Raw genomic sequence first — 26,889 nt, 5'->3', positions numbered from 1 at the left:
AGAACGTTTATGGTGATGAAATTAGATAGTCATGCAGCACCACGACCTTCGGACCGTACTTCAACGTCTCGGCGAACTTAACTACGAGGTTATCACTGGCGGCGTTACGAGCTCTCAGCGGCACCTCGGATGACCTTAAATCGTTCATTTCAAGCTCCTTAAGCTATTTTATACAGGTTAGTGAGCCATGCGACTGTACTTTTGTTTAACTGTAGTGACTTGTATTTCTGCATGTGCTTTTTTTTTTTCTTTTCCCTTAATGATATTCCGCTCCAATCGACGTGGTGCTTCTTCTGGAGGGGGGGGGGGGCAACACCTATTTTATTTTTTCAATGCCAGCCATATGTGCATGCTCCAACCGTTCACCACCCTGTCCTCTAACTCTTTTCTGCTCTCACACATCGCCTAGCCTTCGCGTGTGCTTTGCAGTCATGGGGGAGAGATACCATCATATAGTGCCTCAAGTAGGAAAAATATGCAGTAATTTTTGTTCAGTGTGATCCATGGGGCGGCGTCTTGCATTCCTCGCCACAAAGTTGGCGGTGACAATGGCGCCGTAAAAGATACGTTGTTTTGAGATAGCATGTCGCCATTCATGGCGCTATGTGGGCCACCAATGGGATTGCGTTACAGCAGCCCTACTGCATGCGCGGACTTTACATTGTGAAGCGGTGGCGGCATTGCTTCTAGCCACAAAGAGGGAGCCCGAAGAAACAAATCTGAAAGACGTATGATATTGGAGTAGGATTGATATGCGGAGTTTAACGTACCGAAACCACCGTATATTTATGAGAAACGCCGTAGTGGAGGACTCCAGAAATGGAGATCTTCTGTGGTTCTCTAAAATGCATTCAAATCTGAGCACACGGGCCTACAGCATTTTCGCCTCCATCGAAAGTGCAGCCGCCACAGCCGGGATTTGATCCCGCGACCTGCTGGTGAACAGCCGTGTACTTTATAGCCACTAGACCACACCAGCGGGGCTATTGGAATTTGCGTGGAAAACACGTCAATCGGATCTCCGGGGGAAAGCTCTCAGATGCACGTGTGACGCATGCAGCGCTACCCCTCAAGTGTAGCGTCACGACCACTCCCAAAACTAAAGTGGACAGACGGCTCCGGTTGAAAAGCGCGCATGTGCGCTGGCATGGAAAGAAATGGAGAAGGCGTGGTGAGGAGCAATGCCACACGTGCCCCTTTTTCTTTTTGTTTGTTATTGCATTATTACAATGTAACTGCTGCCTTGTGCAAGTGTGCCCGAATGACTGAGAACTATCAAAATAAGGCTTAAAACGTGATAACGTGCACAACGTGAACATTAGAGGTAGTTCTGCAACTTACGCAGCCGCTAGCGATACCGCTGGAATCCTCGGGTATGTATAAAAGTCGATAAAAGTCGATGTGCTCGAAGGTGTACCAATTTAACGATGGCTGACGCTTTGTTAATACCTAATAAATACTACTCAAGTAACGATACCGGGAGGACACAAGCAAGAACCAAGGAACACAACTACATTATTCAAATTTCAGATTAAATGAGTATAAAACTGAAAAAATCTTGAACTGGTAAAAACCTAATGAAAGTAGAGTGCGTATAATTATTCAGCTTACACTGTTTTTACTTGTAGTTAGTCACGGCAAGTAAGTCTCTCGTGTATACAGTGCCTGTTAAGGAACCTTCACGTTAGCGCATGATCTACTACGCTTTTCCACATGAACACTCTTCAAAAAGCCGTTCTCCATAATTTGAGAAGAGCCAACCAGTAAACAGACAAATATCACTTTACAACTGAGACTGCTTTACCTCATAATCTAATGTGATCCTTCAAATGGAATGACCGGCGGAGGTTATGAGATTATTTACTTGCAAAAAAAAAACTTTTGGTTTAGTTAAATGCTAGCTATAAGTTGAAAAAAGAAAGGTGACACAATAAACCACGCTTTACAGCGTCCCTTTCGAGTTAGAACGTTACGAGTTTCCAATAATATTACTTTCTTTTCTAGTATCGGAGCAATGCATCTAATCTACAACGACAATTATTACGGCAAAGTCGAAATCACCAAAGAAGACGGCACGAACATTGTGAGCAGACAGAACAGTAAGGGTGTTAAGAGGGAGGACGTCCTCGTATCCAACGTGAAAACGGGAGACATATTTTCATTTGGTCTCCGGATAGTTACGCACAACACTCTCGTGGTGAGTAGCTTTTGAGTATTGATGCCTTCATTTGAATTTAATTCGCGCCCTTTGTAACGTTGTTGTGCCGAATATTGTTAGTCTTTGAATAGTACCACCTGTTTCCGAACGTCATTAGTTGTTTCTTCTTTGGTTGCACTTTAAGTCACTTTTTGCCCGCCTTAGTTTTGAAAGTGAGAAAATTTTTACTAAATTGTACTGAACAAATTTGATAACGCCTAAAAGAAGAATTTCAGTAAGACATTCATGAAGCGCATGTCTTCAATATCACGAAAATTGTACGTTTGTAGAGAAAAGGACTGATTTGGATGTCCTTGCCAGAACGAAATTTTCGTTCAGAGGCACCTTCAACGTTTTGTTTTTACTTTCTAAAAGCATTGCGTGTTTAACAGAATATTCAGCGCTTGATAGTGAAATGAGCGGGAGCACAATTTATTCGTCTATTGCTTCAACAGGTAGCGTAAGTGCGAAGGATATATCACGCTGGAAAATCGGAACATATTTGTCAGGATTTCTTTGTAGTTGTATTGGTAGCCATAATAAAACAACTTTATTCAGTATTAACGTGATAGAGTTAAAAAGCTCGTTTCGCAGAAATCCCAGAGGTGGTGGTTGTGAGCGAAAAATTCTCTCAGGCGTGACGGAAAAATCCAGAATGATGCAAATAAAGTTTAAATGATAAAAAATTCTGCAGCAGAGCGGGTACCGAACCAGAGTTGTTTGAGTCCAAATGAAGATCAAACCAGGGTCGTTTGCACGTCAAGGGGATATTCTTCCACACGGCCACGCCTCTGTCAAAACAGTGAAGAGCACTTCCTCTGCTTGGAAACGCATGGAAAGTAGCTTTCTTGCTTCTAATTGTACAATTAAGGCGTTCTGCATACAAGCTTCACAATGCAACATGGACTATTGCAGTAATCATGCGTGGTACAAGCGTCCATTGCGAATGGGCGTCAGAATATGCGATTATCATATAATGGCTCCATGCTTGAAAGCCGGTACTCCACTACAAAAGGCACACATGCTACTGCGCCGATTTCCTTAAGGCCACGCAGTTGATGCATGGTGAATTCGAAAAGTTTTCATGCACTAAGTGTTTGAAGTGTGCACTAGGAACAGGATGTCACTATCGTGTTCAACTTTTAAAGACGAAGGTTTAGGGTCTCCTAATTTTTCACGTTTTGTTTTCAGTAAGAAAAGAAACTGAATCTGGAGGTTCTTTATGACAATTAAATAATTTCTTGGATCATGCCAACCTTCGTGAAAAGTGTTTTTTCTGAGTATGTTTTTCATTTTGTAAGCAAACGATTTGCCGATTCATATGCTCTATAATCAACTTCCTGCACGAACTTTCGAAGCGAGTTTGTACAGGGATACCATTGAAAGGTCTACGGGAAAACGCAATATGAAGACTCGTCTGGTAAATCAGCGCTATACCTTCTTTGTGGTCGCATCAGTCAAGTATTTGTTTGTACACACTTTAATGCTTTTATTACATTCGTATGTGACATGCGCTCTCCTGTTAGCCGGGACGCCTTAGTATATCCGGCACGCCTTAGACAGGCCGCATACAAGGTCTGTCTTAAAATTGGGATTTGTTTGGGTAGTCAGCAGCGCTACCGGAGGGGCGGCGCTTCAGGTACAGACGTTAGCGGGATATAGAACCTTCTAAACTAGTCCAGTTTCAGTTTCTTGCGGAAATTTGTTGAGGCGCCTCAGGCTAGGGTGCAGGGTCGTTTACAGTACACGCATCGAGAAAAAGAAACGGTGGAGTTTTTGGAGTAGTGTCATGCAATCAAGGTTTGCGTGAAACTGGAAGAAAAACACGCTAGAGACGCATGAAACGTTTCAGGAAACCTACAGCGACGTCGTTCTAAAACAATGCCATACTCTTATGACGAACACGGCATTCTGGGAAAGTCTGGAGTCTGTCAATGAATGCGACCGCTCGGGACGACCACGCAAATCCTAAGTGGGCCACTCGTAGCAATAAGTGGGTCAAGTATTGGTTAAGGACCAGTGATTGAGCGTTAGGATGATCATGGAGGAGCGTGGAATATCAAAAACAGTCATATCGTGTTTTGATGAAATGTGTTTTAACGAGGAAAGTGTGCACGGAAATGTTGTTAAAAGTGCTGATGAGTCGATGCGTTAAGAAATGGACGGGACCCCACGCTTGTTGTCTCTGAGTGTAGGCCAAAATGGGTGTGGCAGCACAGCTCTAGACAGTGTACGACCTCAGTCTGACCCCACTAGACCCTTTTTTTTTTGCTCCCAACAATTGAAGAACTCCCCATCCCCCACCCTAAAAAAACTTTGTGTGTAACGCTGGAGACGTTAAAAGCACCTTTGATGACCTGTCTGGAGGAGGTTCTAGTTGACGGCTTCAAGAGCACCTTTAATAATTGGATGAGGCTTTGGTAACAGTACTTTGAAAAGTTCTGAATAGATAGTAAACAGATCTTGCGTAAATATTTATTAAATGAAAATTCCTCTAACTTTTGGGACCACCCTTTAAATATATATATGCTTTTCAGCCGGGAACGCCACGCAATTTTCTACTCGAACCCTGCCGTTTCCGAGGTGAAGCACCTAGGGGTCTAGGCTGTTCGTTGTGCACTGTCCATGTTCACGGTAAAGAGGACGATGAAGATAGATGAAAACGAGGGTGAATGCGCTATGGCCCGGGCAGTGAGATGGCTACACTTTCTTGGCCAATCTTCCTGAGTGGGTATGAGCCATCATCCCAGGGAAACAAACAAACAAATATATGGCTCGGGAAAGGCAATGTCGACGCAGACAACACACGATGACGATGAACGATAAGCGCGTTCCAGACCACACATTTCTGTCATGGATGAAAACGAACGTGAACGTACTCTCCTCTTCGAAAGAAAATGCTGAATCAGATGAAAGCTTCGCCGTGGTGGTCTAGTGGCTAATGTACTTGGATGCTGACCCGCAAGTCGCGGGATCAAATCCCGGCTGCGGCGGCTGCATTTCCGATGGATGCGGAAATGTTGTCGGCCCGTGTGCTCAAATTTGGGTGCACGTTAAAGAACTTCAGGTGGTCGAAATTTCCGGAGCCCTCCACTACGGCGTTCCTAATAATCATGTGGTAGTTTTGGGACGTTAAACCCTACATATCAATGAATTAGAAAAGCTACCCCAGACGCGAGGGTTCCCGAAGCAGCGGCAAATCAGCAACGCCGACAAGAAGGTGGTGGTGGTGAAAAACATTTATTTACAAAAGAGAGGTGTAGGACCTCTGTAGAGGCCCCTACAGACTAGGTGGAGTCTCTATTCCGGGACCCCATTGGTTAAAGCCGCCGTCTTGGCTCTCTGGACCAAGGACAAGAAGGCGCCGCTCCTTGTCGGCGTTGCTGATTTGCCGCAGTTTTACGAACCCTCGCCTCCGGGGTAGCTTTTCACTCCCGAGGGGAGAGCGTGGCATGCGGCAGCTCAATGGCACGAGCGAGCAACGTAACGTTTACATGCATGATAGGGTAATGTAACGGGTCGTTTATGGTAAAAACGGTGTCAAGTGCTTCGCCCACTCGTCGTGATTCACATTGTGTAGATGCATGGATTTTTTTTTAATTTGGCAGGAAATCGAAGTGCCATCTCTTTGCACAAGGGATCGGCTGTATTTACCGCAACATATTCGCGTGAGCACGAAATACGGAAACATTAGAGCTACAAACAATCGAAATTTTCTGTTGTGCCTATTCAAGGGAATTACAACAACCAAAAAACGTGTGACAAGAGACTGGTGCAAGTGGAAGTACTGTGAATGACATTGACAGAGTTAATTAATCTGCTAGCAATGTTCACCATTTATCGATGTTATTTGAAAGTTACAGAAGCTGGCACAACGTGCCACCTCGCGTCTTAATAGGTAGTCGGAACATTTGTTGTTAGCCCGCTGTTGTTCGGGCACACGATAATAGTTGCCATAATGTGGTGATTTGTCGAGGTCAGTGACTGTTTTATTGAAAGTCGATATTCGCGGAGTAATTTGCTTTATATACGTACAGAGGTACGCAGATTTTTTTCGAAAATGAATTTTGTTTATGGTAGTGAATCTCTGCAGTGTTTTCCACTGTTTTTACGTATGGGACGTAATAAAATATGCCACGGCCAGAGATTACTTTGCAAAACATATCAGTGCAAGCATACGCTAAAAGTAATAATCAAGAAAAATTTGGGGAATGAATCACTGACAACTAGAGATGTTTTATCGATATATTAACCTCCTGACTGATCAACGTGAAGGTCATCATCATCATCATCAGCCTGACTATGTCCACTGCAGGACAAAAGCTTCTCCCATGTTCCGCCAGTTAACCCGGTCCTGTGCTTGCTGCTGCCAATTTATACCCGCAAACTTCTTAATCTCATCTGCCCACCTAATCTTCTGTCTCCCCCTAACCCGCTTCCCTTCTCTGGGAATCCAGTCAGTTACCCTTAATGACCAGCGGTTATCCTGTCTACGCGCTACATGCCCTGCCCATGTCCATTTCTTCTTCTTGATTTCAGCTATGATATACTTAATTCCCGTTTGTTCCCTAATCCATTCTGCTCTCTTCTTGTCTCTTAAAGTTACACCTACCATTTTTCTTTCCATTGCTCGCTGCGTCGTCCTCAATTTAAGCTGAACCCTCTTTGTAAGTCTCCAGGTTTCTGCTCCGTAGCTAAGTACCGGCAAGATACAGCTGTTATATACCTTCCTCTTGAGGGATAGTGGCAATCTACCTGTCATAATTTGAGAGTGCTTGCCGAATGTGCTCCACCTCATTCTTATTCTTCTAGTTACTCCAATCTCGTGGTTCGGCTCGGCGGTTATTACCTGCCCTAAGTAGACATAGTCTTTTACAACTTGAAGTGCACTATTACTTATCTCGAAGCGCTGCTCCTTGCCGAGGTTGTTGTAGATTACTTTCGTTTTCTGCAGATTAATTTTAAGACCCACCTTTCTGCTCTCCTTGTCTAACTCCGTAATCATGAGTTGCAATTCGTCCGTGAGTTACTCAGCAATGCAATGTCATCGGCGAAGCGCAGGTTACTAAGGTATTATTCATTGACTCTTATCCCTAACTGTTCCCATTCTAGGCTTCTGAAAACCTCCTGTAAGCACGCGGTAAATAGCATTGGGGAAATTGTGTCCCCCTGCCTTACACCCTTCTTGATTGGTATTCTGTTTTTTCTTTATGAAGCACTATGGTAGCAGTTGATCCCCTGTAGATTTCTTCCAGAATGTTTATATATACTTCATCTACGCCCTGATTCCGCAGTGTTTGCATGACGGCTGATATTTCTACTGAATCAAACGCCTTCTCGTAATCTATGGAGGCTATGTATAGTGGTTGGTTATACTCTGAGCATTTCTCTATTACCTGATTGATAGTATGAATGTGGTCAATTGTTGAGTAGCCTGTCCGAAATCCTGCTTGTTCCTTTGGTTGATTGAATTCTAATGTTTTCTTTACTCTGTTAGCAATTACCTTTGTAAATAGCTTGTATACTACAGAGAGCAAGCTGATCGGCCTGTAATTCTTGAAGTCCTTGTCATCTCCTTTCTTATGTATTAAGATGATGTTAGCGTACTTCCAAGACTCTGGTACTCTTCCCGTCAGGAGACACCTCGTAAACAGGGTGGCTAGTTTTTCTAACACAATCTGTCCTCTATCTTTCAGCAGATCTGATGTTACCTGATCCTCACCAGCAGCTTTGACTCTTTGCATGCTCTCCAAAGCTTTCTGACTTCTATCATTACTTGTGGGGTGTAATCGGGGTTACTGCTTGTTCTTATAGTATTAAGGTCGTGGTTGTCTCGGCTACTGTACAGATCTCTGTAAAACTCCTCCACTATTTTAACTATCCTATCCATATTGGTAGTTATTTTGCCTTCTTTGTCCCTTAGTGCATACATCCGACTTTTGCCTATACCAAGTTTCCTCTTCAATGCTTTGACACTTCCTCCGTTTTTCAGACCGTGTTCAATTCTCTCCATGTTATACCTTCTTACATCGCATACCTTACGTCTATTAATCAACTTCGAAAGCTCTGCCAGTTCTATTTTGTCTGTTGTACTTGACACTTTCATGATTTGACGCTTCTTAATTAGGTTCTTCATTTCCTGAGAAAGCTTGCCAGTGTCCTGTCTTACTACCCTGCCTCCAACTTCCACTGCACACTCCGTAATGATACTCGTCAGATTATCATTCATTGTATCTACGCTAAGGTTGGTTTCCTCACTAAGAGCCGAGTACCTGTTGTGCAGCGACACTCTGAATTCCTGTACTTTCCCTCTCAGTGCTAGCTGATTGATTGGCTTCTTGCGTATCTTTTTTATGTCATTCCTTCTTCAAGTCTAGGCGAATTCGAGACCGTACCATTCTATGGTCACTGCATCGTACCTTGCCAATCACTTCCAGATCCTGCACGATTCCAGGGTGTGCACTCATTATAAAGTCTATTTCGTTCTTATTTTCGCCATTAGGGCTCCTCCATGTCCACTTGTGGTTTTCTCGTTTTCGGTAGAAGGTATTCAAAATCGGAAAATATTGCGTTCTGCGAATTCTACTAGTAGCTCTCCTCTGGCGTTTCTAGTACCGATGCCATAATCTGAAGGTGACCAAACATAAAAAGCTAAGGATACTTAAGAGATAATGAATAGCTGTGTGCGCAATTAGAACGGCAGTGAGGTCTGGCTGATCCTTATTGATTATGATGAAGCTCACTCCAGTGGCAGGCTTTAAACACAGAACAAGTACTTCGAGGTTAGTATTGCGAAAGAAATAATGGTTCGCATAACGAACGTATACCTACAAATGCTCGCTAAAAAGAAAAAAAAAACTTTCCCACCCATGTTTCAATATAGGCACTTTCAGGCGTCCTCAAAAGATTCCGAAGATTTATCGGTCTTCCATTTGCACCAATGAACAAGTGAAATTCTGTGTTATTAGTGTATTATTTCATTTTTTTGCGCTAACAAGTGCAAAAGAGAAAAGATAAAAAATATGAAGAGCAAGCTCAGCTGTTCCCTTTTGATGCATTATAGGTAAGGCTCCACCCTAACACTCTCGCATTGAAACGTGTAGAAGCACTCGTTCTGGCTTCGGCTTCACCTTGACCGGGCTCCACGAAGCGCCGATGCATAAAATGCATACAGCACCGCATGCAGCCACTCCGAATATAGTGTTTCAGAACATTTTGTAGGGGGCCCACTGACCTGTCTTTCTCACTCACTCCACTGAGGCGTCCGATTCCCCAGCCGGCACGCTCGCCAAGGACGCTGAAGGGGTTCCTCAGAGGTCACAGAGTTGGTATGGTGGCGGAGGGACCTTTTTTTCGAAAGCGCCGGATCGACTTCGCAGATAAGTGCCTTTGCTTGTTTCGAGCTTGTTTTCATTGTTTGATAAGGCAATAGAGTACCTTTATTGTACTTATTAGATTTTATGGCTGCTCAGGGGTCATTCACCTGATGGTTTTCTTGTTTGTATGTTTTTTGTATGTTTTCTTGTAAGTACACCAGCCACGTAACTTCTTGTAGTACAGCTTAGACCTTTTTTTTACCCAAGGAAGAGTTCGTCGCACTCCGCTTCCTGTAATTATCGAGTGAGACAATTCAGCTAGTCGCAGACACCAGTGAATTTGTGTCAAAAAGACAGTAAAAAAAGACAGACACGGTGCCTGTAAAATGCTCAGAATGTGGGGTAGACTTGAAAATGGAGGGTAATGTGGATGCGAACGCAGAGGAAGCTGACGTTAAGTGTTGACCTTGTGAGGCCGAGGAAAAAAATGAAGAAAATTATGGTTGCCATGAGTCAACGACGATGCGAATCACTGAACTGGAGACTGCGCTGGCGACTGAACGAGAAAAATTGAGGGTGATGGGAGATTGATTGATATGTGGGTTTAACGTCCAAAAACCACCATATCATTACGAGAAACGTTGCAGTAGAGGTCTCCGGAAATTTCGACCTCCTAGGTTTCTTTAACGTGCAGTCAAATCTGAACACACGGACCTACAGCATTTCCGCCTTCATTGAAAATGCAGTCGCCGCCACCGAGATTCGATCCCACGACCTTAGCCACTAGACCACCATGGCGGTGCAGGGTGATGGGAGAAAGCCTTACGTCAGCCGATGAGTCATCAGTAAAGGTGAACAAAGGAGCAGCCAATGGTGAGATTGCTAGGGTATTGAGACCCAGAATGGCGGAAAAGAAAGGGAAAACAAGTTCAGAAAAACAGGTTGAAATGGTTCAACGTTCAAAAGACCCAGCGTCCGCAAAGTCGTTGGGGGTAGGGGGTGGTAGGAGACAAAGCGGTTGCTCGTACAACCGCAAGTAACTACCAGGTGCGAAACGCTCTAGCAAAAAAAAAGTCGGAACAAGTAGTGATTACCGGGGACTCAAATTAAATCGATCTGCTGAAGCAATCAACGAGAGGGTAAGAGGTGACAAGACGGTTTCAATAGAGATGTTGTCAGGACTTAAGCTAAAATTAGTGATGAGGGAAACGAGCGAAAAGCTCACAGCTACTGCTAATGAACAAAACCTGGTGGCAGTTGTGGGCGGTCCTAATGATGTCTTGGAGAAATAATCGCAGGACTAGCGACCACATTAGCGAAAGGGGTCGATGACATGCGCGCCATTTCCCCTCAGGTACAGGTAGTGGTATGCACGATACCGGAGTTGCCGGTGTGTGACAACCTGAAAAGAGCGGTTGTCGACGCAAACAAGGAATATGTCAGATGAGTCAAGGTAAAGGTTCTGATGTAATTGAAATTTGAGAGGTATATAGGTGAATGGTTTTTGAACGAGGCAGAATTCACTTTGATCGGAGGCTAGGTCATGAGGTGGGTGGTTGAATTGAAGGATGGGCAGTAGCTTTTTTTTGGGAGGGGGGCACGCAGGCTACTCGAGGTCCAGGATAGCTAATTGTGAGGAAATCAACCAGGGGTACTCTTTGACAGGTGGTATAGACTGATACGATTCTAAAGCTGCACCAATATCTAAGACACGCAGAGTCCGGGGGAAAATCGACGTAGGTACGAGGACCGAGCAAATTCAGACGTCGAGTATAATAACATGGGAAGTGGCAGGAATAGGTTGAAGTGCGAGAGATAGAAGAATAACTAAGGGAGGACAAGCTGATGGTATATGGGTTTTTAGAAACACATCTCAAGGACATGGAACAACCACCTAGAAATCTGGACTACCCATAGGAGTATGGTAATCAAACAGAAGACAGCAGAAAAGGGTGGGGTGGTATTGGCGCATTTATACATAAAAGCACAGACTGCCAAACAGTTAAGCAGAGTGCAGGGAACATTTATAGCTAAAATAAAAGTGGCAGGGTGAATGACATTTCTGGGTTTTGTATACTTGCGGACAGGGGCAAAAGCCAGAGAGGAAAACCAGGAAACGGTGCAGTGCATAGAAAATGACTTTTGTTAACTAGGAGAAAAGTGAGAGGTAGTTATATTAGCAGATATATAGAAGATATGGTTAAATATACTGAACCAACAGGCATAATGCTAATGAATATGTGTGAAAAGCGTGACCTAATCATTTGCAACAGTACCATGAAATGCGAAGGGCAATTAGCATGGCAGGTGGGAAGGCCGCAGTTGACAATAGCTTATTAAGCAATGGTGTCACATAAAATGTCTGATCGGCTAAGGGTGGCGAACATAGATGAATATGGGTTCAGAAGCTTGAGTAGTGATCACAGATGTATCAACCTTAGTTTTGGAAGAGAAATGAAAATGGGAAGAAGGCAGTATGAGCAACCACTTGGAAATATTTATTCAGAAAGGCAAATAGAAACAGGAACTAAAGCGATTAAGAAAATCTCACCGAGGATGATAAAACAGAGTGGGCTTGCAGAACTCTAACTCCATTGTTAAAGTAAGAGCTTGTAAAGGTGCGAGTCAAATCAACTGGAAAAAGGAGACACAAACCCAAGAGCTGCTGGGATGAGGAAGTTAAGAGAGCCATAGTAAAACGTCAAAAAGCCTCCAGGAAACACAGGTATGCTTAAGAGAGATTAAAAGGAAGACGATGTGAAAAGAAATTGGGATAACTTTCAATCAGCAGAAGGGGAGCGTCCAATCTGATCAGTGAAAAGATTAGAAGAAAAGGGGCCGAATGGACGGTGGAAGTAAACAAAATGGATAGAAAGGCAGCTGCAAAGTTTTGCAACTATGTCAATTCTCTGATTAATAAGACAAGCATAGAACAAAGGTTTATAACCACAGTTTAATGGCAATAGACTACAAGGGGGTGAGGCAATGGAATATATAAGAACAATAATGAAAGAAAATACAAACACCAAAGAAGTGCTGTATGCACCATACCGGATGAGGATGAAGCAAATAGTGCAGCGGCTCCACTGGACGAGAGTGTCAAAAGGCTGAAAAGCGGGTTTCTAATAGCCCGTCAACAGGCCCTGATGGCATCATAGTCAGTCTAATAACGAAACTAGAACCAAACTCCAAGCAATCATTAAGGGAGGCAGCGAGCAAAGCAATAATGGATGCTGAAGTGCCCAATGGGGGGAAAGTAAACAGGAGGAGCAGAATATAAAAAGGAAAGAGGACGAAGCTGACATAAACCGCTACCGTTTTATAACGGTGACATTAGTAGTTTACAGGCTGGTGATGCAGATAGTAATGGACAGACTATAGACATGGGTGGAGAATGAGGGAGTGCTGGGAGAACTACAAAATTGGTTCCGACAACGAAAAAGATTCGAGGACAAATTGCTTTCATTGATGCAGTATATTTAGATAGCGGAAAAAGAACTCAGGACCCTGTGGCTGGCATTTCTAGATATAATGAGAGCTTGTGATATTGTGATTCAAGGAGACTTGTGGGGAATACTGGACACATTAGTTGTAGAAGATGGAATAACTAATCTTCTAAAGGATATCAATAAAGGTAACAAGGCAGTCATCAATTGGAAAGAATAGGAATCTGAACCTATGGAGATACAACGCGGGCTTCGGAAGGGATGTCTCTTCTCGCCTTTGTAATTTATACTGTACCTACAGGGACTAGAGGCCGAAATAGAGGGGAGTCGACGCGGATTCAGCCTTTCTGTTGCCAAGCAAGGAAAACACATTGAACAGTGAATGTCAGCATTGATGCATGCAGACGATATAGCATTATTGCCGACAACAAACACAATCTGCAGGGATTGATAGCCATCTGTGGTAATGATGGAGATAGAATAATGTTAAAGTTGAGCAGGGAAAAAAACGGCAATCATGATTTTTAATGATAACAAAGGCAGTGAGCATAACTCTAGAAATAATAGATAAATACGAATACTTGGGCGTATGGATAAAGAACGGGGCTAAGTACATAAGGGAGCATGAAAGATTTGTAATGAATAATGGTAACAGCAATGCCGCTGTAATTAAAATTAGGGTACTGTGGAACTACAAAACGTATGAATTCGTGAGAGGTATTCGGAAAGATGTCATGGTCCCGGGTTTGACGTTCGGCAAAGCGTCTTGTGCATGAAATCAGAAGTCGAAGCAAGATTGAAAAATAAACAACGTGGTATAGGTAGAGATGCTTTAGGAGCACACGGGAATACCCCAAATCAGGGGGATCAGGGTGACATGGGATGGACATTGTTTGAGTGCAGGGAAGCGAGCAGCAAAATAGAATATGAGGAGTGGAAAAATGGGAGAGGAGCATTGGGCTAGTAAAGTTTTTAGCTACTTGTACATAAAGAATGTTGATACTAAATGGAGGAAGTGAACTCGGAAATTGTCAATCAGCTATTTAGACAACAGAACACCGAGGCAGAACGAAACATCGGTTAAGGAGACGGAGACGGACTTGTGGGTGTTTGGAATGCAAACAAAATCAACACTGGAGACACACCGAACTCTTAAGCAGGAAATTGCAAAAGAAAAGATCTGTGATAATTCTCGGGATAGTTCTCTGGTGTTCGAGGCCAGAACGGGAGTAATGCGGACCAAGACGTACCGACGTACTAAGGCACAAGCACGTTATGCAATGCGTGTGAAGAAGAGGAGGAAATGGCTGAACATTTGATAACGTTTTCTAAAGGGTTCCACCCTATAGTCCATGAAAATGAGGCGGAACTTTTAAAAGCATTGGGGTTTAGTATAGTGAAGGCAAGATTGAGTTTAAACGGGTAGAAATAACCAGGAGGACGCTAACTACTTCCTGGCTACAATCAAGGTGCGAGTGAAATTCAATCCATCCATCCATCCATCCATCCATCCATCCATCCATCCATCCATCCATCCATCCATCCATCCATCCATCCATCCATCCATCCATCCATCCATCCATCCGTCCGTCCGTCCGTCCGTCCGTCCATCCATTTATCCGTCCGTCCATTCATCCGTCCGTCCATTCGTCCGTCCGTCCGTCCGTCCGTCCATCCATCCATCCATCCATCCATCCATCCATCCATCCATCCATCCATCCATCCATCCATCCATCCATCCATCCATCCATCCATCCATCCATCCAGCCATCCATCCATCCATCCATCCATCCATCCGTCCGTCCGTCCATCCGTCCGTCCATCCATCCATCCATCCATCCATCCATCCATCCATCCATCCATCCATCCATCCATCCATCCATCCATCCATCCATCCATCCATCCATCCATCCATCCATCCATCCATCCATCCTTCCATCCATCCATCCATTCATCCATCCATTCCGTTCCACTCTGTTCCATCCCATCCCATTTATTCCATTCCATTTCATTTCATTCATCCATCCACTCCTCCGCGACGCGCGCCGCCAGCCCGCCAGTTTCTTCAAAGTATTGAACGTTAGCTGTAGCGCAATCTTGTTGCTCGCTGTCCCCATGTTTTTAGCGTGTACTTTAGATGTTATTCGCAGTAGATACGTCGGTCCCGAGTAGGCGAAAATTCCTTACCGTTGCCGAAATTATTTTTGTGCGCCCCGTTCCTGTACAGACAGGATACAGCCATGTAAAAGACTCACCGAAAGCATTCCTCTTCAATGCTCTACTTGATGAGGAATGAAGGAAGTAGTGGGAGCGAAACCTGCACCATGCAGATATAATATTGGATGAAACGAGAAATCTGCAAGCTACGCTTCCAGCAACGAGAGACTGTGTGCACTTTGTGGACGGCAAGAAACTATGCATGAACCACGGAAGGCAGTGTTATCGGAAAACGTCGTCCTCACAATTCTCCTGAATTTGCCTGCATATATGTCCGAAACCACCACGAAACCTATTGAGAAGCGAGAAGAAACGGCTTTATACCCACGACGCGAAGAAAAGCGGGGATAACTGCGGCCTTGACACTCCGGAGCGTCGTCAGTGGATATGGACGCTCCCAGCGCTGAAGCGGCAACAAAGACGGCAGCAGGACCAGTAGAGACAGATCACCATTTCAGACTGCTATTTTACCTCAAGACTTCGTCTAAGAAGTGGAATATGCGCTGTTTCCCAGAACTTGATGGGGCAATGCATTACTGCGCATCGGATTTGTGTGACCGTGCTGCCTCAACATTCAAAAAATGGGGATGTTTGTTTTTGACTAGTAGGCAGAAGCCCAATGCAAAGTGCGTCTAACAGGAAGATCAGCTCAAGAGAATTGCGCATTGTTTCAGCGCTGTTTCACTTTGTCAGTACTCTTGCAAACTTGTTCACAGAATGCTTCACTAAAGGTAAATTAAAATCACAAAGCATTCTGGATGTTACCCTCGCCGCGGTGGTCTAGTGGCTAGGGTACTCGGCTGCTGACCTGCAGGTCGCGGGTTTGGATCCCGGCTGCGGCGGCTGCATTTCCGACGGAGGCGGAAATGTTGTAGGCCCGTCTGCTCAGATATGGGTGCATGTTAAAGAACCCCGGGTGGTCGAAATTTCCGGAGCCTTCCATTACGGCGTCTCTCATAGTCATATGGTGGTTTTAGGACGTTAAACCCCACATATCAATCATCTGGACGTTGCGAGTTTAACGAAGGCGAAATGGCCAAGCGCATTGGAGGCAGTGAGCACGCCACTGAGTCGCCTTTGAAAGTAGTCAGCTTTTACATAACTACACGCCTGCATTTCTTAAATAAATGGTGAATGTGGAGAAGTGTATCAAGAGAAATGCAATAACATTTCGTAAGTTGCCCATCTTGCTGCTTAGCTTACTAGATGGTTGTTTAAACTGATGCTCACTTCTTATGCTCAGAACTGCAACTAGAAATTTTTCGGGAGATCTTTGCGCGCACACACAAAAAAGAAGGCCGACATTTGCAACTGGTGGTCGATGTGAAGGTGCATACATATAGTGGAGGTGCATAAATAGCCATAATGCTTATTTTCGTCATTGTAATGCAAGTGTTTTTTGCTTGGCCTAAATTCAGTAGCAGCAGCATGACAGTGTGACAGTGTTTGCATGCTTGACTATACCGTCTCGGCTCACAGGTTCTCTTGCGCTATCGGCCTACCAGCTTAATTCTTCAGCACGTACTAGCACATCCGCGCTTTCGAGTAAAGGGCCTAATCGCCAGCAGCACGCGTCATCGGGATTTCAGCGTGATTCCGACAGCTCACCACTGCCACTGGATCTGCACCTGCACCTGGTCAGCTGCAGCTTGGCTAAATAAACGTCCTACCACCCACTCAACTACATTCAGTATCAGCCGCATGGAGTTGTGACAGTGTTTGCATGCTTGACTCCTCCATCTCAGCTTCACAGGTTACCTCACGCTATTGGCCCTCCAGCTCAATTCTTCAGCACGTACTTGCGCATCCACACTTGGAAGTAACCGGCCTAATCGCCAGCAGCGTGCGTCATCGGGATTTCGGCGTGATTCTGACAGCTTCCTACTGCCATTGTGGATCTGCGCATGCACCTGGTCACCTGTAGCTTGGTTATATAAACGTCTTACAGCCCACCAGTAAAACTCAGCCTTCTACCCACTCCCTCTGTTCCCTTGACCAGAGCTCTCCCAGCTGCGTAGCGGCTGTTGCTAAAGAAGGGAGAGGAAGGTTGGTTGCTTCTCGGTTTTCCGTCCTGTTTTGTCGTGGCTGCTGCTGCTTGTTCGGGGATGGAGGCAAGCACATTTTAAACGTTACAACAACTCGACTTTATATACAGAAATTTATGTACATATTTACAAGACTTGACCGTCGGAACCGTCGCATGTTGCCTCGGCAGAGCCGATAGTGCAGAGCACTCTTTGTTGCGACCAGACTCTCCTGCGAGGACTCGGAAGCCAGGATTTAATACCTCGGTTGCCCCTCCCGATTTTCCTCACGGCCAACCAAAACAATTTAGTCCGTTTATTGGACCGACAACACACTTGTTGCCGTCCCCTCAACTCGCTCTCTTCTTCGCGCACTCGACTGCTCGGTCGGAAAGAGAGAGACGAAAGGACCGGCCTGCACACAACGTTCCACGAACTGTGCGACCGCACACAATGGTGGCGCCGTTCGGCTGCGGGCCTCCTGCATTACCGCGAGATGACTACGCTGTCCAGCATGACAGCCGTCCCGCGGACTCTACTCCTGACGGATGGGTGGCTATGCACTGTCCTCCCGTCACCCGCCGGCAAACCGCAGTCCGGGGACCATTTAGCTGGTTGCTAGAAGCGGTGACTGACCGCGGTATTCTTGCCAGAAGGGGCGCGCTTACGCCGAGATCATCGTCTCCCGAAGATAGGCTTTTTGGGAAGCGCGCCCTTTTGAGACCGAGAAGACTCGCTCCCGTGGCCTGCGACGCCAGACCTTACACGTCTTTTCCAAGATTCGCTCAAGCGCTCAAATGCAGCTGCGCGAATAACAACATAAAGGTATAGCGCCGTACGTCACTAACCTTGTGGTCATACTTCGCAGTTCCTTGAACGTCAGAGACGTTTCTGCAACGCGTGCAATACTTTCTCTGCTTAACCCTTGGGGCCCCACCGAACGGACGCCACCACATAGCAAAAAAAAAGAAAAAAAAACCGACACGAGGTCACTGTGCACACAAGTATAATCTATAAAGCAGGCAAGTAAAACAACAACAAACTTCTACATGCTTACAGTCGTACATATACACACAAAAAATACTTCACTGAAACACACACACACCCTTCGGCACATGGTGCCGTTCAAATTCAACCAAAATACCCATAACTCCTGCGTGCTACACACACGCACAAGAGAAACAATACACTTCACTGAGGCACATAGACTTTTGAACACGTGGTGCTGTCCAATTGTCCACAGGTTTGCGCACGTCACTCTTGAGTGTCCAGCATGCGCCTAGTCCTCTAGTGTCTCGACCCCCGGAGCACCGCTTCTGATTCCCCAGCACTCATTAGGCACCCTCGAAAGCGCATCTGCGTTGCAATGCTCGACGCCTTTCCTGTGCTGCACCAGTATACATGATACCGCTGAAGCGCCAAGGCCGAACGGGTGAGCTTAGCCCCAGGAAGAGTGCCCTGGGTGAGAAGAAAAGCTAGGGGGTTGTGGTCTGACACCATGGTAACCTGTGCGCCGAAGAGCCAGAAATCAAACCTTTTCAGATCCCAAAGGACTGCAAAGGCCTCTCGCTCAACAGTCGACCAGCGCGTTTGAGTTTGAGAGAACTTGTGGCTCGCAAATGCGATCGACATCTCGGTACCATCGTCCGCACGTTGCGACAGGCAGACTCCAGCCACGACCGCGGACGCGTCTGTAAACAGCCAATACGGCCTCTCGGGATCTGGGGTCGATAATGCTGCTGCCTCACACAGTGCGATCTTAAGCCGCTGAAACTCCCTTTCAGCTTCCACGGACCACGGAATTTGGTTCGGGATTCGCTTCCCCGTTAGCTCTGTCAGGGGCCTCGCTACCTCTGCGTAATCTTTCATATAGCTTCGGTAGTAGCCACACAGGCCCAGTACGCTGCGTAGTTCTCTTTTAGTCTCCGACGCCTTTAAACCTTTGATCGCTGCAAGCTTCTCAGGGTCAGGTGCATGTCGTCCCGAGCCTACCACATGTCCCAAATACGGGATCGATGGACGAGCTATCTGGCACTTATCCCTCTTGACCTTCAGGTTAACCCGCTTTAGGGTCTCAAACACCTGCCCTGGGTGTCGCGCGTGCTCTTCGAGCGTTTCGCTAGAAACGGCTATATCATCCAGGTATGCACAGCAGTATCCGCTGTGTGGCCTTAGCAGTTCGTTCATTGCCCTCTTGAATGTTTGAGCAGCGTTTTTAAGTCCGAAGGGCATTACCGTCCAGGCAAACTGTCCGCGATGACACGCAAACGCTGTCAGCAGGCGCGAAGAAGACTCGAGTGGTACCTGCCATTAACCTCTTCACAGGTCGAGCAGCGTTATGTACTTCGCTTTTCCTACGCTCAATATTAGTTCTTGCTGAAGGGCCATTGGGTATGCGTCCGCCACCGTCCCCGCGTTTCATGACCGAAAATCGACACAGAGTCGCATGCTGCCGTCTTTCTTCGGAACGCATACCAGCGGATGGGCATACGGGCTCTCGCACGGAAAGATCAACCCCAATTCGAGCAGCTCGTCTACCTGCCTCCCCACCTCGGCCTGTGTGCTTTTGCGTACCCTGTACGGATGCGGGCTTCTGTGGACAAACCCGTCTTGCAACCTTATCTCGTGTGGCCTTACTGCCGCTACCGTCGCCCTCCCGCCAAACTGCTCCACATGCCTCTTGAACACTTCGCAGACCACGTTCCCGTACTACTAAATGGGCTACCATATCGCGCGACGGAAAAACTTCTTCACTACGCATTGCCCCTGGCTGCGGGGCACACTAGTTCACCGAAATCACCGTCCTCCTCGAACATTACTCCTACCGACATAACCCTGGACTGATATGGGCGCAGCTTATTCGCGTGCACCAGTTTCCGGTTACCTGCTGGCATCTGCACGAAGTATGAATGCTCGCGGTATCTCTCGGTGAAACTGCATGGCCCTTCCCATTTCGGAAACATTTTCCCTGGTCTTTGATCATCAAACACCAGTAACAAATCACCGACGTTAAACTATTTTGCCTTCGCCCTTTAGTTGAATTGCGCAGCGTAGGTGTTTTGCGATTTCTAGCTGACCATTTCCGCAACCTGCGCCGCGCGCCTCAGCCATCCTCGTAATTCTTCCAAGTACGCCGCTGGCGACAACTCCAACCCTCCCGGCACTGCAGTTTCCCCCGTCCAAGCCCCACTTAAGTATACTTAACGGACCCGTTGGTTGCCTCCCATACAGCATCTCAAAAGGCGCTACTACGGTCGTATCGTGTGGGACTTCCCTGTACCCCCACAGCAAGAAAGGCACATTGATCCCAATTCCTCTCCTCCTTCTCTATTATGTGGTATAGCATGTTCTTAAAGGTCCTGTTCCATCGCTCGACCGCCCCATTGTTCTCAGGGCGCCCCGGCGTGGAAAATCGAGGGGAGCAACCAAGTTTCGACAAAAACTCTCTTGTCAGTGCCGCTGTAAAGTTAGTGCCGCAGTCGGACGCTATAACCTCGGGTATGCCTGTTCTGCTAAATACTGCCAGTAGTGCATCGCAGGTTGCCCTAGCGCTTAATGAACGCAAACATACTACCTCGGGCCAGCGCGTGCATAACTCGATGACGCATAAACAGTACTTATGGACCCGGCCTGATACTGGCTCCAGCGGCCCAATAACGTCCACGTTAACCTGCTGAAACGGATATCTTGGTCTCGTAAGGGGTTCGATCGGGACGCTGTCCCCGCGACGCCAGTCTGCCCTCGCCTGGCAACCATGACAACTGTTGCAGTGTCGTCGTACGTCGTCTCCCACGCCTGGCCAATAAAAACTTTACTTGATCCTAGAGCACGTTTTACGGCAACCAAAATGCCCGGCGCAGCTTGACTCGTGCGCCAGTTGGAAAACTTCGCCTCTGCGGCATTCCGGCAGTACCAGCTGCGTTACCGATTGCCCCAACACCTTATACTTATGATAAAGTAACCTGTCGATTACTAGCATACCGCCTTTTCTTGTCGCTGCTCCTCTCCACGCTTCCTGTAAAGTCGGGTCTCCCCGTTGTTTCTCGCGAAACTCGTCTGACGCGGACCTCTCCTTCATGCCGACGCTCGGGGCTTCGTTATGCAACATGCTGTCATCCCGCTGATACCCTTCATCGCGGCTTGCTACAGCTACCTCGCTGATCAACACCTCCTCGGTCACGTGTCACTCTACCAATTTTACACGAGTTTCCACCTCGTCCTGACGCCATATGGCCTCGGCGTGCTGAGGCTCGCTTTCAAACTCTGGCCGAGCGCCGCCCACTTCTGATGTACCCTCCACTACCCCTTCGAGGGTGCTCTCCTCGTGTAGTAGTTTCCATGCTTCTTTGGAAAGTAGGCATTTTGTTCATGCCGTTAGACGGTCCATTAACGCGCACAACACTGGGACTGGTTCCCTAACGTCGGAAAAAACTCCACGCTCACGCGACATAGTCAGTGGAATAACTGCAAGATTGGCCTGTACTTTCTCCCCGAACGCCGAAGTCAGGTTGACCATCCCATGCGGTTGCACCAACTATGGCGGGACCACGCTCTCACGAACTACTGTAATTTCCGCACCTGTGTCCAACACTGCTCCTATATGTTTGTCTTTGCAGTCGAGCGATACTGGGATTAAATCACTGTGTGCGGCTGGGGGACCTTCAATCGAAACACGCGCCGCTAAGCTGTCTTCTTTACTGTTCGGAAGCACTTCCGTCGGCTGTTTCTGACGCTGCGGACAATTCCATTTCTGGTGCCCTGTACTGCCGCAACTGTAGCAGGCCCTGAGCTTTGGTTTCCCTTCCACGATACGGTTTTTCCCCAGCCCCGCGGCCCTTCATTGTCTCTTCGTCGGATCTAGCCCTGCTCGCGCTTTTCGACTCCGCCACGCTTTGCTTCGCCTGCCTCGCGGCACTGTTCATCCCCTGTGCTTCTTCAAACGTTCGCAGCAACGTGGTTATCTCTGTGGCGCTCATCCACGTTCTACCTTCTTGGAGTGTCACATATCGCAAGCCTCCTCCGACAAATTTTTCTTTAATTGGTCAGCCATCAAAAGCTTGACCAGGCCCTCGAATGTCGACACCCCTCTTGCCTCAAGGTAAAAGTGGAAGTAGCCTTCTAAACGTGTCGAAAAAGGTCTCCACCCCTCGTTCGCACGCTTGCCTGACCCCAAAAATCTTTTTAGATATTCCTCGGCTGAAAGTCTGAGCTCGTCCAGCACCGTTTGCTTGATTACCTGATAATCTTTTTGCTGCGTTGGGCTTAGCCGCGTTGACAAAAACGGGACTCTCTCCGCTATCAACGGGAAAACTAAACGTCCCCCAAACTCCCCTCGTACGCTTCTAGGGCACTTTGCACGGACTCAAACCACACCGGTGCTTCAGCCTCGGCTGGAAATTTGGGTAACACCCCTGTGAGGGCTTTTGAGTAGCGTCTCAGTTCGCTACACGGATCCCGCCTGCCGAACTCGGGTCCACTCCACCGAGAGCTTCCGCCCATCATCTGCGATAGCCTCTCCATCTCCAACCGCAATTTCTGCTGTCTACGCTCCGGCGTGTGATTTCCGAAACGGTCATCTTTGTGGCTCTCTCGCGCACTGCCCTCTCCCGGGTCTCCTACGTCGCTCTCGTCCCCCGACTCATGACTCATGGCCTGCGCACGCCTGTCCGGGTTTAAGTGGGCAAACCTCGTGTCCATAGGACGCCTTAAAACTCAAAAAAGGCAGCGGCACCCCTGAGATGTAAGAACACCAGAGGACTCACCACTTTTGAAGTTTCTGGTCGCTGGTTGCTCGATGTCACCGGGGTTGTCGCCGCAATGATGAATTGGAATGACCGTAGCTGGACCCCTGGCTTCCTCGGGTCGATGGCTGCCACACTCCGCCTCCTCAGCTCGGTCGCTTGGCTCTTCGTTGGAACAGCCGATGTCTTGGCTTTTGGTCTTGCGTGTTCTCCGCAACACGACGATGTCTTTGTTGCGGAGAGCGCTCCTTGTCGTCGTCGTCTTGATCCTGTCGGACTGCGCCAGTAAAATTCAGCCTTCTACCCACTCCCTCTGTTCCCTTGAGCAGAGCTTTCCCAGCTACGTAGCGGCTGTTGCTACAGAAGAGAGTGGAAGGTTGGTTGCTTCTCGGTTTTTCAGTCCTGTTTTGTTGTGGCTGCTGCTGCTTGTTCGGGGATGGAGGCAAGCACATTTTAAACGTTACAACAACTCGACTTTATATACAGAAATTTATGTACATATTTACAAGACTTGACCGTCGGAACCGTCGCATGTTGCCTCGGCAGAGCCGATAGTGCAGAGCACTCTTTGTTGCGACCAGACTCTCCTGCGAAGACTCGGAAGCCAGGATTTAATACCTCGGTTGCCCCTCCCGATTTTCCTCACGGCCAACCAAAACAATTTAGTCCGTTTATTGGACCGACAACACACTTGTTGCCGTCCCCTCAACTCGCTCTCTTCTTCGCGCACTCGACTGCTCGGTCGGAAAGAGAGAGACGAAAGGACCGGCCTGCACACAACGTTCCACGAACTGTGCGACCGCCCACAATGGTGGCGCCGTTCGGCTGCGGGCCTCCTGCATTACCGTGAGATGACTACGCTGTCCAGCATGACAGCCGTCCCGCGGACTCTACTCCTGACGGATGGGTGGCTATGCACTGTCCTCCCGTCACCCGCCGGCAAACCGCAGTCCGGGGACCATTTAGCTGGTTGCTAGAAGCGGCGACTGACCACGGTATTCTTGCCAGAAGGGGCGCGCTTACGCCGAGATCATCGTGTCCCAAGAATAGGCTTTTTGGGAAGCGCGCCTTTTTGAGACCGAGAAGACTCCCTCCCGTGGCCTGCGACGCCAGACCTTACACCACCCAACTACATTCAGTAGCAGCAGTACGGCAGTGTGAGAGTGTTTGCATGCTTGCCTCTCCTATCTCGGCTTCACAGGATTGTGCACTATTTTCCTGGCTGTAGTTGCATTTTGATATATTTTACTAGTTACACTGCCGCTGCTGCTGCCGTCAGTGCTATCTATTAATCATGTCAACTGTTTGTGAACTGTCTAAAAGCGTGGAACAGCTTGAAAATACTTTTTGAGACAGACTTGATACCTTTCTTGACAAGGTAACGACAATTGTTGTGTCCAAGCTAGTTTTCCACCCTTCCCTGATCAATAAAGTGCTAAAGGACGAGTTTAGGACACTTATGAACAGTCTTAATTTTCTGAACAAGACTGTTGAATCTCTCAGATCAGAAAAAGAACTGAGTGCAATGAATGAATTCTTGATTTCACGCAGCAAAGTTTGGAAAGGTGAATTGTTGACTTAGAGAAGTACTCTCGCAAAATTCGTAGAAATCCTAGGCGTTACGCTTACGCAGGGTTAAAAAAGCATGACCAATCTTCAAACTATTGCTTCTGAAATAAATTGTTCGCTTTCTGCTAGTGATACAAAAAATGTACATCGTGTTCCGTCCTACAGAAAGCACTTGCTAGTTCGATTTCACGTTCGAGCCTTCAAAACTGACTTCATAGGCAAAGCTCGTAAGACACGCCTTTACATTAGTGACATTGGTCTCAGCAAAGCACGAGTCGGACCTGTTTTCGACAATTATCACCTCCCTCCTTAACCAAAAAATTATTCAGCAAAGCTCTGTTACTAAAATAAGGGAAAAATTGGCGTTTTTCCTGGTCTGATTACTGCGTCATCAAAGCGAGACCGTCATTTCTGGAGCCCTCCACTACGGCGTCTCTCATTATCATATGGTGGTTTGGGACGTTAAACCCCACATATCAATCAATCAGTCAATCAAAGCGAGACAGTCACCAGATAGTAGAGGTTTCCGAATCGGGTTTGATTTTGACCTGGCAATTTTTTCTTAAATTGATTAGACCTTCTCTTCATTGCATTATTGTTCCTCTGATCTAGTGTCATACATTTCCACTAGTGAAACTCAGTCCTGCTCTTAGAACAATCGTCGTTCAGCGATTCACTTCAACTTGCGTAGTCTTCGCAAACATTCTAACGTTTACAAAATATTATTGTCTTCTTGTCTCCAGTTTTTCTCAATCATATGCGTTTCTGAAACCTGGCTGAGTGTTTTAGACAAAAATATTTATGGTTTTTTGTCTTACAGTTCCGAATACTCTAATCGCATGTCATCCCAACATGGTGATTGATTTATCAATATGTGGAGTTTAACGTCCCAAAACAACTATATGATAATGAGAGGCGCCGTAGTGGAGGGTTCCAGACATTTTGACCACCTGGTGTTCTTTAACGCATGCACCCAAATCTGACAACACGGGCCTACATCATTTCCGCCTCCATCGGAAATGCAGCCGCCGCAACCGGGATTCAAACCCGCAATCTGCGGGTCAGCAGCCGAGTACCTTAGCCACTAGACCGCCGCGGCGGGGACCCAAAATGGTGGCTCAGTCATGTTTATTTGCTCTGACATTCAATAAAGGCGTAGCCTTGATCTACACTTAAATATTTCTGCTTGTGAGTCAGTGCGGATAGAAGTAGATCACTCTGTAATAGTTGCTGATAATATTTATGTTGTCTTTGGTACCATTTATTATTCACCGAATACATCAATTCATGCATTTTGTGAAGCTCGTCACTTAACTTTTGATACTCTTTCAAAGAAAAAAAGATCCGTCATCGTCATGAGTGACATTTACATAATTTTACTTGATACTCCTTCTCCATATGTAGCCCAGTTTCTAAGTTGCTTCAAGGGTTATGGTCTCGAACCTTTAATCTCCCTTCCCATACGCTGCACAGATAATAAATTCTGTACTCTTACTGATCATGCTCTATTAAGCCTGCTTCATCCACCCCCCGCATTCATTATTCGAAGGAATAAAACGAATCATTTCTCAAATTGCTCCTTGCTTTGACATTAGACCTCATAATAATAACGTAAGCTTTGTTACCTGTAAGTTTGACCACAAAATATCTATACAAATGGTATAGAATTCTGATTGGTCTTGTGTCACGTTATTCAATAAGGCTGAATCAGCGTACACCACATTCATCTTCATCGTATCCAACTGCATATCTTCATCGACAACAAGTGTGCAATGCCATCAACGTTATGCCTCCCCTAAGAATGCATGGTTAACGAAATGATTACTTAATAGCCTACGTAAAAAGATAAGTTATATAACAAACAACCATTTCATTTGCGTCTGCTTGATTGCTACAAGCAATATTGTAGCATATTGCACACAGTAGTAAAAGATGCGAAAAAGTGCTATTATCAGAATGAAATAAATTATACTGGATCAGACGTAAAAAGCAATGGTGACTGATCAATTCTTTTTTGAATAAAACCATTAGTCCACATATAGCCACCTTCATTCGAGAGGGTTTGGTGGTGTCATATCCACTTGACATTGACAATACATTCTGTGACTACTTCTCCTCTATGCTTGTTCCGCTCAGTGTGCATGATGAACTTGATCAATGTGGTCACTCATTTTTCTTTTTCCTACTACGCCTGAGGAAGTAATAAGTACAATTCTTCGCATAATTTTCGCTACCACAGGTATTCATAGTATTTGTGCTAACCATGTGAAGATGATTTCTCATGTCATTGCAGATGTATTCACCTACATAGTAAGCCTAATTTTTGAGTCTGCTGTTATTCCCCATGATTTGAAGATTAGTAAGATTCTTCCGGTATTT

General features: G+C 46.4%; 1 protein-coding gene across 1 annotated transcript in view; it reads left to right on the top strand.

The window, feature by feature from the left end:
- Window positions 1–26,889, top strand: part of LOC142786684 (uncharacterized) — a 78,821-nt gene that overhangs the window by 12,766 nt on the left and 39,166 nt on the right. The window contains exon 3 of the mRNA XM_075884303.1: window positions 2,005–2,197. Within this exon, the coding sequence (XP_075740418.1) occupies window positions 2,005–2,197 (193 nt within the window). The remainder of the gene's footprint in view (window positions 1–2,004; window positions 2,198–26,889) is intronic.

Source organism: Rhipicephalus microplus, unplaced genomic scaffold (assembly GCF_043290135.1).
Source record: "Rhipicephalus microplus isolate Deutch F79 unplaced genomic scaffold, USDA_Rmic scaffold_28, whole genome shotgun sequence".
In the NCBI taxonomy this organism is placed as follows: Eukaryota; Metazoa; Arthropoda; class Arachnida; order Ixodida; family Ixodidae; genus Rhipicephalus; species Rhipicephalus microplus.
This window is presented reverse-complemented; position numbering and strand designations above follow the sequence as displayed.